Source organism: Balaenoptera musculus, chromosome 13, assembly GCF_009873245.2.
Source record: "Balaenoptera musculus isolate JJ_BM4_2016_0621 chromosome 13, mBalMus1.pri.v3, whole genome shotgun sequence".
NCBI classification, from domain to species: Eukaryota; Metazoa; Chordata; class Mammalia; order Artiodactyla; family Balaenopteridae; genus Balaenoptera; species Balaenoptera musculus.
The window spans coordinates 82,113,125-82,131,368 of record NC_045797.1 but is presented as its reverse complement, the minus strand read 5'-3'; the positions used below and the strand labels follow the sequence as shown (position 1 = coordinate 82,131,368).

Here is an 18,244-nt window from a genome sequence, read left to right as displayed (position 1 = left end):
GGGGTCTGGGCTACGAATGTAAAGTTGAGAGATATCAGTGTACAGATGGGGTTTAAAAATTTTTTTTCATGTATTTAATCCGATATATTAAAATATTACCATTTAATCATGTACTCGATATCAAAACTCTGAATGGGTGGTATCTCATATTCTGTCTTTAGAGTAAGGCCTTGAAATCTGGCATATATTTTATATTTATAGCACAGCATCTCATTTCGGACTCTTAAGTTTTCAGCAGTTCAAAAAAAGGGACATGTAGTTCTCCTAAAGTAATAAAGTTGTGTTTAACAGAAGAATCCTCCTGTGATCTGCTTCTTCACTCGCGATACTTCCGACACCAGATATGTGGGGTTTTCACACATTTCACCATTCCCAAGTTCTCTTCAGACACCAACTGGGTGTCCAGTAGTTTAATTCTGGCACTAACTACCTAGTTAGTGCAGACCCCACAGGTTAAGGGCTCATTCCCGCAAGGCCCCCCCAAATTCAGGCACCAGTCGTAAGTGGTAGGTCCTCAGCTTACCCACACTTCTGCCTGACTTGGCTACAAAGTGAGGGTTCCCACATGCCCTCCCCAGGTTTGATGACGGCTCACAGGACTTGGGGAAACGCATTCACTGGTCTATGTTATCAGGGTATTATGAAGGATACAGCTGAACAGCCGGATGGAGATGTATGAACGGTCCGGGTGCAGCTAAGTTGGACAGTTTGATGCCTCCGGCCTCAGTTTCCCTAACTGTAAAGCGAGAGGAAGACACCTACGGAACAAGGTTCCCGTGAGGATTAAACCGAGTGAGGCCGTGAGGGTCCTTTAGCAAACGGCAGGGAAAGGCGTTCAGGCTTCTTTCTCCATTAAGGTTTTATAGAATGCGGCCTTTTGCTTGGGAGTTAGAGCAGCGCCCTTCCTCCTGAAACAGATACAGATCAGGGTTTGTGCACGCGAGATGGCTCTATCGTGTGATGCTGTGAAGCGTGAACGTTTCGTCTCTTTTCCAGAAACGGGTACAAGTTCCTCTACTGCTCCGCACGGGCCATCGGGATGGCGGACATGACGCGGGGCTACCTGCACTGGGTCAACGAGCGGGGCACGGTGCTGCCCCAGGGGCCGCTGCTTCTCAGCCCCAGCAGCCTCTTCTCCGCCTTGCACAGGTGAGGGCTCGGCCTGCCCGCCCCCCGCCCCGGCTCAGGACCCCCCTCCCGCTCACCGGAGGTTTTGCCAGAATAGCTGCTTTACTCGTCCTCCCAGCCGACACCCCCGCTCCGTGCCGGGCCCCGGAGATTCAGCCTCAAGGGCGGGCCTGGCCTCGTCACCCATCAGCATCCTTCACTGGCTCGTCACGGCCCTCGGGAGAAAGCCCAAGGCCACGGGCTCGGCATCACGGGCTCCTCGCCGCCCGCCTTGTCCTCCTCTCCCGTCTCATTCCCTCCGGGTTCTGGGATGCAGCCGTGCTGAACTGTCTCCGTTGTCCAGAGAGATGGTCTCTGCTCTGAGCCTTAGCACGCGCTGCCCCCTCCTTCGCGGGGAGCTGCCCCTCTCCCTGCATCGCTGGCCTGAGTCTTAGTGACTCTGCGAATCTTATCTGTGTGCTTTCCGTCCAGTCGGGGACCTCGGCTGGGCTCAGTGGCCCCTCTACCAGCCACCATCACCACCTGCCTGGCCTGAGACCTCCCGTAATGAGGAGTCCTGGTCACACCGTTTATTTTTATGGACCACCAGCCCAGTTCTTTTCTTTCTTTGGTTATTTTTAAAAAGATTTATTTATTTATTTTTTAACATCTTTATGGGAGTATAATTGCTTTACAATGGTGTGTTAGTTTCTGCTGTATGACAAAGTGAATCAGCTCTATGTATACATATATCCCCATATCCCCTCCTTCTTGCATCTCCCTCCCTCCCACCCTCCCTATCCCACCCCTCTCGGTGGTCACAAAGCACCAAGCTGATCTCCCCTTGCGATGCAGCTGCTTCCCACTAGCTGTCTATTTTACATTTGGTAGTGTACATATGTCCATGCTATGCTCTTACTTAGTTGCAGCTTACCCTTCCCCCGTCCCCGTGTCTTCGAGTCCATTCTCTACGTCTGCATCTTTATTCCTGTCCTGCCCTTAGGTTCATCAGAAGCTTTTTTTTAAAATTTTTATTCCATACATATTTGTTAGCATACAGTATTTGTTTTTCGCTTTCTGACTTACTTCACTCTGTAGGACAGACTTTAGGTCCATCCACCTCACTACAAATAACTCAATTTTGTTTCCTTTTATGGCTGAGGAATATTCCATTGTATACATGTGCCACATCTTCTTTATCCATTCATCTGTCGATGGACACTTAGGTTGCTTCCATGTCCTGGCTATTGTAAATAGTGCTGCAATGAACATTGTGGTACATGACTCTTCTTGAATTATGGTTTTCTCAGGGTATATGCCCAGTAGTGGGATTGCTGGGTTGTATGGTAATTCTATTTTTAGTTTTTTAAGGAACCTCCATACTGTTCTCCACAGTGACTGTATCAATTTACATTCCCACCAACAGTGCAAGAGGGTTCCCTTTTCTCCACACCCTCTCCAGCATTTACTGTTTGTAGATTTTTTGATGATGACCATTCTGACCGGTGTGAGGTGATACCTCATTGTAGTTTTGATTTGCATTTCTCTAGTGATTAGTGATGTTGAGCATCCTTTCATGTGTTTGTTGGCAATCTGCATATCTTCTTTGGAGAAATGTCTGTTTAGGTCTTCTGCCCATTTTTGGATTGGGTTGTTTGTTTTTTTTGATATTGAGCTGCATGAGCTTCTTGTATATTTTGGAGATTAATCCTTTGTCAGTTGCTTCGTTTGCAAATATCTTCTCCCATTCTGAGGGTTGTCTTTTCATCTTGTTTATGGTTTTCTTTGCTGTGCAAAAGCTTTTAAGTTTCATTAGGTCCCATTTGTTTGTTTTTGTTTTTATTTCCATTTTTCCTCTAGGAGGTGGGTCAAAAAGGATCTTGCTGTCATGTATGACATAGAGTGTTCTGCCTATGTTTTCCTCTAAAAGTTTGATAGTGTCTGGACTTACATTTAGGTCTTTAATCCATTTTGAGTTTATTTTTGTGTATGGTGTTAGGGAGTGTTCTCATTTCATTCTTTTACATGTAGCTGTCCAGTTTTCCCAGCACAACTTATTGAAGAGGCTGTCTTTTCTCCATTTTATATTCTTGCCTCCTTTATCAAAGATAAGGTGACCATATGTGCGTGGGTTTGTCTCTGGGCTTTCCATCCTGTTCCGTTGATCTGTATTTCTGTTTTTTGTGCCAGTACCATACTGTCTTGATTACTCTAGCTTTGTAGTATAGTCTGAAGTCCGGCAGCCTGATTCCTCCAGCTCCATTTTTCGTTCTCAGGATTGCTTTGGCTATTCGGGGTCTTTTGTGTTTCCATACAAATTGTGAAATTTTTGGTTCTAGTTCTGTGAAAAATGCCATTGGTAGTTTGATAGGGATTGCATTGAATCTGTAGATTGCTTTGGGTAGTATAGTCATTTTCACAATGTTGATTCTTCGAATCCAAGAACATGGTATATCTCTCCATCTGTTTGTGTCATGTTTAATTTCTTTCATCACTGTCTTATAGTTTCCTGCATACAGGTCTTCTGTCTCCTTGGGTAGGTTTATTCCTAGGTATTTTATTCTTTTTGTTTCAGTGGTAAATGGGAGTGTTTCCTTAATTTCCCTTTCAGATTTTTCATCATTAGTGTATAGGAATGCAAGAGATTTCTGTGCATTAATTTTGTATCCTGCTACTTTACCAAATTCATTGATTAGCTCTAGTAGTTTTCTGGTAGCATCTTTAGGATTCTCTATGTATAGTATCATGTCATCTGCAAACAGTGACAGCTTTACTTCTTCTTTTCCGATACGGATTCCTTTTATTTCTTTTTATTCTCTGATTGCTGTGGCTAAAACTTCCAAAACTATGTTGAATAACAGTGGTGAGAGTGGGCATCCTTGTCTTGTTCCTGATTTTAGAGGAAATGGTTTCAGTTTTTCACCATTGAGAACGATGTTGGCTGTGGGTTTGTCATATATGGCCTTTATTATGTTGAGGTGAGTTCCTCCTATGCCTACTTTCTGGAGAGCTTTTATCATAACTGGGTGTTGAACACCAGCCCATTTCTGATGACCCTCTCCTCTTCCCCTTCATGCCTGCATTCGGGACAGCCAAGCCAAACTAAGTCTGGCCTCCTGGTGGGGGGCAGGAAAGCAGAGGCCTCCCTGGAGCTGGGGGCCCAGGGCAGTGTCCCTAGCTGCTCTCAAAGCAGTGGATTGAAGTGTGAGACTTACAATCATACAGTCACTCATGTGTCTCTGTATAAGAGTCCTGAGATGTAGACTGTAAGGCCCTTTTAGTGCTAAGGAGGGTTCTGGAGTCCATAGACGTCCTTGCAGAGCCAGGACCAGCCGCTGGGGCTTCTGACACTCGGTTTGGGACTCATCAGCATCATCATCATCTAAATTACGTTTTGTTGAGGTGCGGAAGAATAGTTTTAAAATATATGCAAGGCATCTGTCGATAGATAGATAGATAGATATGCAGTATCTCTGTAATATACGCAAGCTGAAAGGGACCCTTGAGATCATCCAATAACCAGTGAACCCAGCCTGCCCACGACCGAGATAAAGCGAGAGGATGTGCTCTCACCCCTCCCTCTGAGCCGTAATAGTAACTGCTATCCCTGGATTTTGCGTTAGTCATTCCCTGCTCCTCTAAATAGTTAGCACGTGTATGTGTAATCCTAACCAGTATGTTGAATTGTGCACATTTGTGAACTTTATGTAAATGAATCATATGTTCTTCCGGAACTCACTTTTACCGCTCAACATGCCGTTCCCAGGATTGTTGAGAGTCGCTGTAACCGGCTCGTCTTTGCTTCTGTGTAGGTCCCGTTGTTGGACTCCACCACAGCCCGCTTATCTTTTCTACTGTTGGCGGGTGCTTGAGCCACTTCCGGTTTTCTGCTCTTAGGAGCAGTGCCGCTTGTGTGTGTCCTCTGGGGGCACCTGTGCAGTGTTGCCCCAGGGTATACCCCCAGGAGCAGGATTGCTGGGCCACAGAGCGTGCACATGTTTGGTTTTCTTCTGCTATTGCAAACTGTTGTCCAAAGTAGTTGAACCAGTTCGTACACCAGAAGCAAACAGTGCGAAGTGTTCCTTCCAACGGCTTTACTTTCTTACCTACACGTTGTCAGCCGTTTATATTTTTGCTACTCTGGTGGGTGAGAAATGTCTCTTTTCACGTGTTTATTGGCCATGTGGGCTTCATCTTCTGTGAAGTGCCTGTTCACGTCTTTCCCCTTATTTTCCTTTTGATTTGTAAGAGTGTTGTAGATTCTGCACACATAGCCTTTGTTATGAGCGCTACAAATATCTTTCCCCAGTTTATGGCTTTTGATGACCATAAATCTGAGTTTTCTTTAGTTGAACAGATCATTTCCCCTGTAGTTTTGTAGTTTCTGTGTGTTGACAAAGCCTTCCCTGACTGTGGGCGTGAGGAAAGTCTCCTATATTTCACCTAGAGGTGTTGCCTTTCACGTTGAGGTCTGTAATTCACCAGGAATTGATTTTTGTATATAGAGTGCGCTAGGGGTCTATTTTCTTTTTCTTTCTTTCCTGTATGGATATTCAGTTGTCTCAGCACCATTTGCTGAAAAGAGTGCCCTTCTCCTCTGCTTTGACTTGTCATTGTGGTCATAAATTGAAGGCCCATAAATGTGTGCCTCCGTTTCTGGCCTTCGTTCGTCTGTGTAGCGATTTGAGTCACATTCCATAAAAACATGCAGACAACAACCTGGTGAGAGTTTAATTGAAATGACAGTGAATCTGTAGACCAATGGAGAATTAATATCTCATTATAATATTGAATATTCCAATTCAATTGTATGGTATATTTCTTCATTTATTTAGGTCTTCGCTAATATATTGCAATAAAGTTTTCAACTTATTTAGAATTTTTGCACTGGCGTTCCCGAGTGAGGTTGGCCCACACTTTCCCCATACTTTACTACCTCTTTCGGTTTAGTTTTTGAGGTCATGCTGGCTGGCCTTGGGAAGTGAGTCTGGAGAGGTTTTCTCTTCCTCTGTGCCCTGGAATTCTTTGTTCCTTGGATGACTGGTGGAGGTCTTTGTTGAAATCACTTGTCTGGGGTGTTTTCCTTGTGGGAAGACTTGAAAGTACGGATTCACTTTGTGTCTAGTGCTTCTCTGGGATGGCTTAGCCGACTTACGCATATTTAACTTCTGAAGATACGAAAGTGCTCTTAGTATCCCAGCACCTTTGACGGTTAAAAGTAGTTTGATGCTAATGAAGCTGACGGTCTCACGCTGACCCATTATTTATTTGTTTTAACAGAGAAGTGATCGAAAAGAAGCCAGAGAAGTTTAAAGTCCAGTGTTTGACAGACATCAGAAACTTGTTTTTTCCAAATACAGAACCCTTTTATGCTGCCTTTGGAAACCGACCAGCTGTAAGTAGTAGTCGGGTATATACGAGTTCTTGAAATTACCGTCTGTTCAGATAGCTGTCATCTGAAAGGCCGGCCTAGACTCCCATGTGAAGCCAGATTCTCCTCCTACTAGAAATAACTGCTAAAGAGCCGCTTGCCTGCATCTAAAGGCAAGGAGATCGTCATTATTTCGTGGCGTCTAGTTTTCTTTGAAGGTGGCCTTGTGGGTTTCAGTTTGAAGTTTGAAACTAGAAACTTTAAATTCCAAATTGCCTGCTAAATTAGTAAAACAAGAACGTTAAATAGGATTAGACCCTTTCTACCGGAATGGAACCACAAAGCACAAAGGTGAATTCAATGTCTCAAGTTTTAAGAGTGTTATTTCCTATGGTAAAAGTAATACTTTGAGATTTTGTGTGTACTTCCCAAATTTGCTAGAAAGGTCAGCATTCTGGAGAATGTAGTTGGGTACTTACTTCCCAGTCAGAAAATTCTCCTGCTTTTGAAACTCATGCCCAAGAAAATGGGTCACAGAATAACCTTAAAGAATGTTAGAATTGCAGGGGATGTAGTAGATGGTTTACTTTTTAACTCAGTTCTTGAATAGAGGGGTGAACTGAGGCCCAGAGAGGACAACTGACTTACTAGTTTCACATCCAGAGACATTCTTTCTCTACACTACTTGGAGGTATTATTCGAGTTTAATGAAACTTCTATAACACAGGCAGACCTCGTTTTATTGCGCTTTGGTTTGTTACGCTCTGCAAATATTGCATTTTTTTTTTACAAATTGAAAGTTTGTGGCATTGAGCAAGTCTGTCGGCACCATTCTTCCAACAGCATTTGCTCACTTCCTGTCTCTGTGTCACATTTTGGTAATTCTCGCAATATTTCAAGCTTTTTCATGATTTTATACGTTACGGTGATCTGGGATCAGTGATCTTCGATGTGACTGCTAGGACTCGCTGAAGACTCAGATGAGGGTCAGCATTTTCAGCAATAAAGTGTTTTTTGTATGCACCTTTTCTAGACATAAAGCTGTTGCATACTTAATAGAGTACAGTGTAGTGTAAACATAACTTTTATATACACCGGCAGACCAAAACATTCGTATGATTGGCTTTATTTGCTTTGTCGTGGTGTCTGGAACCGAACCCGCAGTAACTCTGCGGCCTGCCTGTATTTGTATCAAATCTGAAGTATTTGCATTTACAGTGAACTCTTTCCTTCTAATTAACCCTTTACCAAATACAGGATGTGTACTCGTACAAGCAGGTGGGGGTGTCTCTGAACAGGATATTCACTGTCAACCCCAAAGGAGAGCTGGTGCAGGAGCACGCAAAGACCAACATCTCCTCGTGAGTACCGTGCACCCTCGCTGTGATCGCCGTGTCGTGACTCTTGTCATCGTCTTGACCTTGGAGTGGTGTTTCACGGTCAACAGTATATACCTTTTTAATCCTTCGGTGCCTATATTTTAATCTTTAATTCCTACAAGGAAAACATATGTTAACGTCTCGGATTTTGTCCAGAACCTAACTTTTGGACAGCCTGCATTAAATCAGATCCCCACCGGGTCGAAAACTTAAACGAGTGGTTAGATGCTGCCGCAGAGTGGAATGGCATGAATTTGAAAAACTACTGGCTTACATTTGCCGAATTTGTTTTGAAAGCCCAGAATGCGAATTAGAAATATAGCCAGATTAAAATATCATGAGAAGTTATATTTAAAGAGGAGGAACCTATGTAGCCCTTCACATACTGACCTGTAATAATATTCTCACCAGAAGCATGGCTGTGTGATGGTAAGAATTCTTCTCGTCTTTTTGGCCGAAGCGCATTCTCCCTGAGGCCGTGGGCTGAACTGGGTTACTGTTTGCAGTGAGGCCTCCTGGCTGGCCGGGAATCTCCCTTGACTTGGATATGTCTCGCTTTGGGTCCCTGACTTCTTAGAGTGGAGAGTGCTTCCTCAGCTTTGCCCACTGGGTGATGTCGGGCAGACAGGCGTCGTCCTGCCTTGTCCATTTCAGAGGCCATACCCCTGTTGGCCTGATTCCTGCAGACCTGGAAAACGGCCTCTGGCCTGAGCAACCCCAGGGGGCCTGCTGGGGCCCTCCTCATGTGGAGGAGTTGGACTGGGGGAGTTCGGGTCCAGCGGCTTCCCAGGGATTGGTTTTTTTGTTTGATAGAGATCTAGGTTCCCCTAGGGCAGATTTTCACTTTCAAGAGGATCCTTTTACCCGTTGGAGTCTAATCCAGCTTAAACAGGACAGTTCCAGGCTAGAGGGTGCCCTGGGGTCTGCCCCCCAGGCCTCCCTCCCCCATAGCCAGGCCAGGACCTAAGTAAGCAGCTCCCAGGGTATGTGGGGCGAGAGGGGAGCAGGGGAGCCAGGACCCGCCTCCATCCTTCACAAGGGGAGGCCGTGCGGTGCTGCCTGACGGGCAGAACGGCAGCAGGGACTCTTTCTTCCACACCCCTTTCCTTACGGGTTCTCCCTGTCTTGAGTTCTGAGTGGCTGCCCTGATAACGTCTCAGTTCCCTCTTCTCCGTCGTTCCCCACGTCAAAGTATTTCCTCCGTCTCGAGGAGAGAGCGGATTTCCATTTAGGGTCAAAAGAATTCTCAGCTGATGGCACACGGCCCTGAAATGGCAACGGTTTTTGCCCAGGCAGCAGCCCAGTGGCAAGTCTTGTCATAAGGGGTGTTGACAGGGGGATGCCAGCATCTACGAAGGTCTGCCCAGGAGGCCTCTGAGGTTATCCCGTTCGCTGAGAGGCTGTGGTGAAAATGCTCGCTTTGCCCACGCCTTGGGGGAGGAAACTTTATTTATCGCCAAGGAATGGTGTCGTCTTCCACCTAGACCGGGAGATGTGATTCTCCCTGTGGGAGAGACTCTCCTTCCCCAGTTTAAGCGCGCACTTTTCTCTGGCACCAAACTCGGTACCACCATTTCAAAGCCAAGTGGGTGCTTGCCCCTTGGAAGCTGGGACAGTCTCGGAGAAGTCAGGGGCCCACGCCGATGGGGGGCTTCAGTGCTTTCTTTCTTGGCGTTCACGGCCAGCAGTGCGTGAGCTCTGCCTGCTCTGAAGGAGCCCCGCGCGCGGAGGGTTGGTCCGAGAGGGACACAGATGGAGCGGGTTCAGATCTGGTGCCCCCGAACCCTGATGACGAGCTGTGAACTGCCCCCTGCAGGGAGGGGCCACCTTCCAGAGCCACAAAATTCAAACAGACAGGTCTCCAAGCCAGGGGGTATTTTAAAATTTTGTTTTAATCCCTAGGAAAGATGATTCTTGCTTATTAAGAGCGCTTTTCCCCATTTTGTGCAAGCACAATGTTTCTCATAAGTTCTTTGGAGGTCCTTTATTAAATACACACACACACACATCCTTATTTAAAAGTTATTTTATGCCTCAGAACATGCTAATTCCTTGAGTTTGGATTTCAAAAGCCCTTTTTGGTTCTTAGCCAATTAGAGCTGGAGAGGGACCTGTGGCTGTCAGAGAGGACTCTGAGGATATGCAGGGAGGCCTGGGCTTGTCGCAGTTTCTGGTTGGAGGTGCCCGGAGGTCTGAGAATGCATATTCAGTACAGCAGCTTTCTTTTTCTAGTTCTAGGCCACAGAAACTAATATGCAACATCTTCTTGGGAATACACAGAAAACAGAGCGAGAGAGTCTTGCAGGGAGCGTTGAGAAACACTGATCAGGTCCAAGTCCATATTCATAAGGACCTGAGGCCCAGAGAGGGCAAGACACCTGCCCAGGGGTCCACAGCAGTAAGGCGGGAGTAGATCCCAGGTCTCTTGACCCTCATGCCAACTATGGCATTTTTCCTGAGGCTAACGATCAGCCAGGGCGAATTATGTTGCAGTGTTCACGATCTATTGTTGAATAAATTCATGCAGCATCGGCTCACATCATCTTACCGTGGCGTACGTTACCTAATTTAATTCTCACACGAACGCTGTGCACAGTTTTCATTTTCTCCCTTTACGGTTGAGGAAATCGTGCCTTAGAGAGATGAAGCCACTTGTCGGAGGTGGCACAGCCCATAAATGGCAGAGCTGAAGGTCAGATCGGAGTCTCCTAACCCCAGGGCCCAGTGCCCTTTCATTGCACAGTGGGGCAGCCTCTGGGTGACGCTCCGAAGATGTGCCTTCTCTGTGATTCTTGTCTCCACTGTCCCCAAGGCGGGGGGTTGTGTCTGTCATGCTCTCTTGCTTCTGTTCCTTCGAGTCAAGTCAGGTCACACCTGCCTCGCCCATGAGGCCGTCTCCGACTCCCCTCCTTGGCAGACTCTCTGGTTTCCCGTTAATGAGTGAGGGATTATTCTAGAACAGCCTCCCTCGTGTTAATAAGCACATGCCCTCCTGACTCCCGGGCACCGCTGCGGGGTACGTGCCGCTGTCCCGCGTGGCCGAGTGTCCCTCACAGGCGGTGACGTTGTCCGTTTTCCTCCCAGGTACGTGAGGCTCTGCGAGGTGGTCGACCACGTTTTCCCCTTGCTGAAAAGGAGCCATTCTTCCGACTTTCCCTGCTCAGATACGTTCAGTAACTTCACCTTTTGGAGAGAACCGCCGCCACCCTTTGAAAACCAGGACGTTCATTCTGCATCAGCATAGTACGTTCTGGGCCACCTCTTGACATCCTGTGAAGATCGGGCGCCCCCATTAAAAGATAGGTTTGGGAACCTGCAGTCATTTGCTTAAGAGCAGAGGAGCATTTCTCTCCCGGTCCCCCTGGCCGGGGTTGACATTTCTAAGTGATGTGTACGTCCTAGACGGGACGTCGGGTGCGTCCCTGGTGGGGAGGCCATGCCCGGTTGAGGCTTCAAGCCCGTGGCAGCGCTGCCCTCCCCAGCCTGCTGCAGGCTGGGAGCGGCTAGTGTGCAAGACGGGCTGTGAACCCGGGGGGTCCCTGGGATGACGGGATCCAAGGAGGGGCGCCAGGTGTGCACGACTTCTGGGAGAGTGGGGGACACATTTGTGCCACGTGGAGGGCTGTGCAGGGTCCCGTGACCTGAATCTGAGATCTCGGAAGGGACTCCAGACCCCACCGTTCTGGGCCTTGACCTTGCGGATGTGCCCTTGCGGTATTTGCCGACTGGTCTGATGTTTTTAATTCCTCTGGTTAAAGCTAACCTATATAACTGGCATATTTTCCCCCATTTTTGTGGCACAAGGCTGGAATGTTTATGCCTTAACGCACCCGTGGCAGACATTTTATTTAGAATGTGCTTTGTCCAGCTCCCTGTAACTCTGCGATGCCTTAAGCTCAGATTGTAGGAAATATTACTAAGGCAGTATTTCGAATCAGTTCGACGCTCTGCCAGCAACCTGTCCAGCAATGCGCTGCTGAAAATGTGGGCTCGCACAGAGCTCATGCCAGGCGGTGATGATGTCAGTTTCTTGGGAGCTCTCAACAGAAACTGGTTGGTTTTAAGAAAATAGTTTGAAGAAGTTAAATTATATTCTTTGTAGATAGTGTTATTTATTACCTTACTCTGACTGGGTTACTGTTATAAGCATTTTAGCCATGTTCTTTCTATTATAACTGTCAGTAATACATTAAAAAGATACACGTGTTAGACCATCCAAAGAGCCTTATTCTGTAATTCTCACAACACTGACCTTCTTTTGGAATTTATGAGTCATACTTTTTATTTCCCTTAGCTTTTCCCACTCAGATTTAAGGGCAAGTGGATAAGTAGTCATTTGAGTGACATTCGTCAAGCTGATAGAAGATGATTCTTTTACTTGTTTGTTAAATTGGGCTGTGGAGAAGAGAATAATTTGAAAAGCGAAAGAATTATTTTGGTAAAAGATTTCGCTTTTCGAGCTCTTATTTTTTTAAAGAGCGTTTTACTCCAGTGGTTGAAATGCTCTCCTATTTAAATCGCACGGTTAGAGTCATGGAGGCAAACAGTGAAACAGTTGAATGCAGTTTTACTCTTTCTGTGAAAGAAAACCCAGAGGCGTTGCCTTCCCTGTCGCCGGTGGGCTCTGCTGGCAGCGGACGCCTTTCCCGAGCGGTTCGCGTGGCCACGCGGAGAAACGCAAACACCCGTGCGTAGCTGGTCGCAGATTCGCGGAGCAGCACACGCCGCATGTGCAGATGCCCTTTTGGAGGCATTAAAAATGATTTAACATAGTCCTGCCTTAACCTGGGATAGCCATTAGTGACCTTCAGAGGCTACATTCATTCTTTCTGTCACGAGGGTATTTTGGGGTGAACTTCAACTGCTGTGAACTACGTAGAAGCTCACAGGCCTGCAGAGGCCGGCACAGTTTCTCCCTTGCACTGGGAGGAATCTGGCTGTGAGACTGGGTGGCCTGTCCCTCGGAGCAGGTGCCCTTCATCAAGACGACCAGCTGTAGTTCTCCCTCGCAAGAGCATGCAACTTTGGACCCCCAATTTTGATGCACGCTAAGCTTCCACGCCACTGCCCTCTGAAACAGAGCACGCCTTCCAGAAAGTCGCACTCGGGTCTGGGTCAGGTTCAGAGTGTGACCCCTGGAGAAGCAGTGACATTCACACCTGCCTCGTGGCTTCGGAAAATGGGATTCATGCCCGGACAGCACTCACGCATGTGCCAGCTGGTTTTATCTGTGCTCACACAACCGTAACTCAGTGACCCCAAAGCCACGTGCTAGGATGCTCTATTTGGACCACGCATTTCAGAGTTGCCCGATGGAAACGAATCCCTCCATCGCGACAAGTCATCAAACATTCATCACACGTGATGAAGAAAAATATATGTCCCTGGTACATTGGAGAAAATGATGACATCTTCAAAGAGGAGTCCCTTTTCCATTTTAGGTTTGGATCGCCACTTTAAATATATTTTATTTACAACGCTTGATCTGTATTTGTATATGCTGGTACAATGATAAAAAATCACTGTAATACTTCATTGCACTGTGCTGGATGCAAAGCTAGGATGTATTGTAACAAATGAGACGAATGAAAGACTTCCCTGAAAATCAGGTGTGTGAATTTTAAATAGTTTTTGGTAAGTTATTAAGATGCTGATTTCCTACTGTGTGATATCAAGCATGTTATTTTCTACTCAAAAAACAAAAAAACGAAACCCTTAACGCTGTGAACTGTTCATTCAATATTTGGAATAAAAGAGCCCGTCTCTTCTGATGCCTTCGGTGAAATACTGACCCTCTGTATGCACTCGGCGGGGAAGGAGGGGTGAAGACAGAGAGGAGAGGAGAGGGCTGCCCCCCTGGGCTCGTCCCACCTTGTTGGGAGTGACTGGAGCAGGGAGGGTTCAGTTAAACGCTGTACCTGAGGTGCCTCCCAGGACCTGGCCTATGATCGGTGTTTGACATGTGGCTCTTACACAGGTGGGCTCTGTTCCCTGTTCTTGAATGGGATGTCAGTCAGGTGCAGCCACAAGAGAAAACACAGGAGAGGCTCAGGAAAACCAAGCGTATTATACTTGCAGGTTCTCAGAATGGGAGGCAGCTCGCCAGCAGGGCCACGTGGGGAAGCACCAGCGTGGTCAGGAGGCAAAAGATAAGTGAGGGGGGGAGCTGAGGCCACGGCCTTTGCTGGGACTTCTGCAGGAAAGGCAGGGCAAGGTGAACAGCTTAGGACTGCCTAGTGCGAATCATTTCAGCGGCCTCTGAGCTATAGGGGTGGCCCTTGGTTGCCTGATGCCTTTGCCCTGGGCTGATTAAGGCAGAGGGCTAGTGCCTCCTGGGGATGCACAGGCCAGACAGGAGGCCTGGCTCTGGATCAGCTAGTTTGCATATCACAGGCATGCTTCAGCTGGGCCCTTTGCATGTCTACAAAATGGCCAGCCCGTCTTTCCCAGCCAGCAAGTTTTTTAAGATCCCAAAACACTATAATATACGTAAAATAAAAGAGACAATACAGGTTCCCTTGCCTCATGTCCACTGTCCTCATTTTTTGGACACTTTCTGTGGTGTACCCGATTTGTCTCTCATTTTGAACAAGTCAGTCAAAACCCTTGGCGAGTTCACCCAGATCACTTGAAAGCCATCATAACTCCTATTGATTTTGTGCATTGTCGACATGCCTGAGACATCCTATTGATTTACCTGTGTGCGTCAGCCTGAGTGTTTCGGGAATAAATGTAAGAATATTGGTCCCTAAATGCTTCAAAGATGTCTCCACAGGGTACTAGGCTGAGCTCCTCCTGAAGCCCAGATCCAAACAGTTCATCTCTTCATGCCTCTGTATCTTAAAAACAAAACAGACTCTCATTTAGCTGAACATCACAGATTTATTCCAACCCTGATTTCAAGTTGTAGGTGCTTTTATCTGGAAAGCAAAAATCAGTATAAACTGCAGTCTTGGGCCCGGCAATCCCCACCTGCTCGCCCATCACCACTTTCTCTCCGTGGAGCCAGTAGGCTATGCTGTTTCCATTCGGTTGTGCAGGCAGCCCTCACACGTGTGCTGGGGAAACCAGTTCGGTAGCTTGCATTTCCCCAGTGTCTCAGCTGTAATCACCTGCATATTCAAAATACTTCCTATCCTTGTTTTCAAACCCTGATACACCCCACCAGATTTGCCAGTGACGTCATCAGACCTCAAGGAACATTGCCGATGGGTCAGTGACCGCCGGCTTTGGACCTCAGAGTGACCTTTCCTATAAAAGGTAACGCAGGCAGCCCTGGTACACTCCTGGGACAGGAGAACAGGAGTGGAGGAAAGTTACACAGGCCCCATTTTAAAAAATGAAACTCTGGAATCTGACTTCCTTGTTCCAGCAGGAGTGTCATCCTAACCAGCTCTTCCAGGGAGCTTTGTCACATCACCCATCATTTCCTACTCATCTGCCTCCCCTTGAAAGTGTCTGTACAAAGCACCGTGCCCTGCTTCTACGGGTCTGCAGTGGCGGGGGGTGGCGGGGCATCCCGTCTCTGCACTAAGCAAAGATAAGGTGGTTAAAAGCGCCACTAGAGGGCTTCCCTGGTGGTGCAGTGGTTAAGAGTCTGCCTGCTAATGCAGGGGACACGGGTTCAAGCCCTGGTCCGGGAAGATCCCACATGCCGCGGAGCAACTAAGCCCGTGCGCCACAACTACTGAGCCTGTGCTCTAGAGCCCGCGAGCCACAGCTACTGAGCCCGTGTGCCATAACTACTGAGACTGCGCTCTATAGAGCCCACGAGCCACAACTACTGAGCCCACGTGCCACAACCACTGAAGCCCGTGCTCCTAGAGCCCGTGCTCCGCAACAAGAGAAGCCACCGCAATGAGAAGCCCGGGCACTGCCCCGCTCGCCGCAACTAGAGAAAGCCCGCACACAGCAACGAAGACCCAACGCAGCCAAAAATTAAATAAATAAAATAATTTTTTTAAAAATTAAAAAAAACCCAAACCAACCAAAAAAAACGCCACTAGAGTCTCCTTCCTGTTTCTGACCCCTTTTTCAACTCCTGCTGCAGTGGAAGGTGGAGGTGGGTGTCACCACCACTGCGATAGGCCGTGGTGTCTGCAGGAAACCAGAACTTGAGCAGACAGAAGCTGGCCCTGGAAGTCATCGGCCCCCAGATGGCCACCGGGGGGCGCAGTCTGTTTTGGTTGGCAGTTCACCCTTTAAATGCATTGTCTTGGCTTGACAAAGGCCCCTCCCTGCAGTGCTTGCCTTGGAGGCCAGCCAGGTGTGTTGTGAGCTTATGGGGAGAGAAAGGAGTAACATGCGGGACCATTCGGGTACCAGAGTGCCTTCAGTTGGCATGGCCCCTGGTCAGACATCATTAACCGGCCTCGAGGAGGGAGCAGTTTGTGGCTGCTTGTCATTCAGGTCTAAGACCCATTTAGATCCGTGGTTCTCAAAAGTATATAGTCTCAGGGCCTGTAGCGCCAGCATCAGAGCTTGCTAGAAATGCACGTTCCTGGGCTCTTCCCTGGGCCTCCTGAATCAAACCCTGGGTGTGGGGCCCACAGTCAGTGCTAATAAATCCTCCCCAGGATTCTGATGCACGCTCAAGTTCCAGAGGACACACCTGAGGCCGGATCCTGTTCCCCAGGGAGCTGCTTCTGTATTATAGCAGCTGACATCTAGCTTTGGCCTGGTCAGGGCCACAGAAAGGAGCTGCTGAAGGATGGGGGCCCCTGGAAACCCAATACAGCGCCTCGACCGACTCCAGGGTGTCCTGAGCCTTGGAGGCACAGCTGCCAGCCTGAACCACCTTCCTGGGCATCTCTGTCCGCTGGTCCCGGCTGGGAGGAGATTGGAGTGCGTGTGAACCAGCAGACCTGGGCTCGGCCCGGATTTCTGACGGCTCCCTTCCTCCCCCAGATTGTTGGAGCCTTGAGTTGCTGTCCTGTTGCCAGCGATCTTTTCACTGGTGCAGGAAGTCCATTCAGCCTTGCATTGCTTTTAATGAGTTTTGCAAGCAAGTAGCCTCTTCCGGTGACTCATTCTGCCTTTTGTGAACCGGAGATGGTGGTTTTAGGTTTCACTTTGGAAAGTAACCACGACTTCTGCTGCTTTCTCCGCTGCTGGAATCCGAACAAGTTACATTCATTTTGCAACAAAGAAATGTAAATGTAGGAGCGCCAGTCATATTTCTGCTCTGATTGTAAAAACATCCTTTTCCGAGATGCATGACAGAGCCAAGCTAAGAAGAAATGGTTTATATTTTCAAGGAACACATTCATTTGGGAACTTTATATTTTTCCTTCCAGAGTGGCCTGATAGTTTCGCTTTTATTCTTTTGTCTTTTTGATTCATATTTCAGGGATATCCTAAAAATAAACAGTGCCTGTTGACTGAGTGAGGCGGTTAACCTCTGTTTTATTGAGGGAGATTTGGTTCTGGACAAAAGTTTGTGTTCTTGTTTTCATGCAGCACACAAAGGATGACAATGGAAATAATTTCTTATGCAGTAAAATTGTTTTCATCTGGACCTTCTGCAGAAATAAGTTTACGGTACCCGAATAGGTGAACCTCTTAGGACTGGTGAGTGTGTGTTAAGTGGACAAATGCTACGTAGCATCTTTCCTCCAATTCAAACAATACAGTGATCTTCAAAATGTTGCGGTGTTGAACTAAATTATTTTTATATAGTTGTATTTAAGTGCGCGTAAACAGAAAGCAAGAGCCCTTATACAATAATAAAACCAAAATGCATTTAAAATTAAGAGCAGATAAAACTAAAGCACCAATGAAATTCAAATTAACCTGAATATTATGTGGTAGAAAATGATGTGTTAAGCCTAGCGAGATGATGCTGGATTTGGGTTTATAATAGAAGTATCCGTGTTTTATGTTTCATTTGTCAGCTTGATTCTTTTGATTTTTGAGCACGGTGGGTCATCATTTAAATCATTATTAACACTGACTTCTGCAAAATACAGTAATGAAAAAGTCCTTATTTCCCATTTCCAGCAACACTGACGGCTAATGAGCGGTTGTAGGTTCTTCCAGCAGGATGGGGGTCCCCTCAGTAAATTGTCTGATGGGATGCACGTGGCACCGACTTGGAAATGGGGACTTTGGTGTTTAGCCAGGGCTCGCACTACCGAGATCCCATTGTCCTAATCTGTTTGAAGTGCCATAAAACTGTCGTTTGGACATCGTGTGACATCATTCGGTACTTAATGCATCAGCACACTTGGAGGCTGGGTCTGGGGTGCCCATCGCCCTTCTCTCCTCCAGGATTCTGGTTGATGGAGCACAAGTGAAGAAAATGGGCACTCACGGGTCAGCTTTTTTCCCCCAAATGACAGAAGTTATGGAAGTTGCCTCAAGTTTCATTGGAGCGTTTAAATATCTC

At 47.2% G+C, this 18,244-nt stretch overlaps 1 protein-coding gene across 6 annotated transcripts in view; it reads left to right on the top strand.

Annotated features, from left to right (window-relative positions):
- Positions 1-18,244, top strand: part of LPIN1 (lipin 1) — a 171,040-nt gene that overhangs the window by 114,371 nt on the left and 38,425 nt on the right. For 3 of the 6 annotated variants that reach the window (XM_036873368.1, XM_036873365.1, XM_036873369.1), the window contains 4 exons: positions 997-1,149; positions 6,388-6,502; positions 7,736-7,839; positions 10,942-13,628. In XM_036873368.1, coding sequence (XP_036729263.1) covers positions 997-1,149; positions 6,388-6,502; positions 7,736-7,839; positions 10,942-11,101 — 532 coding nt within the window. In that variant the 3' untranslated portion in view covers positions 11,102-13,628. Of the gene's footprint in view, positions 1-996; positions 1,150-6,387; positions 6,503-7,735; positions 7,840-10,941; positions 13,629-18,244 lie in introns of those variants that run through there. The other 3 variants (XM_036873367.1, XM_036873363.1, XM_036873364.1) reach the window with 2 other exon arrangements.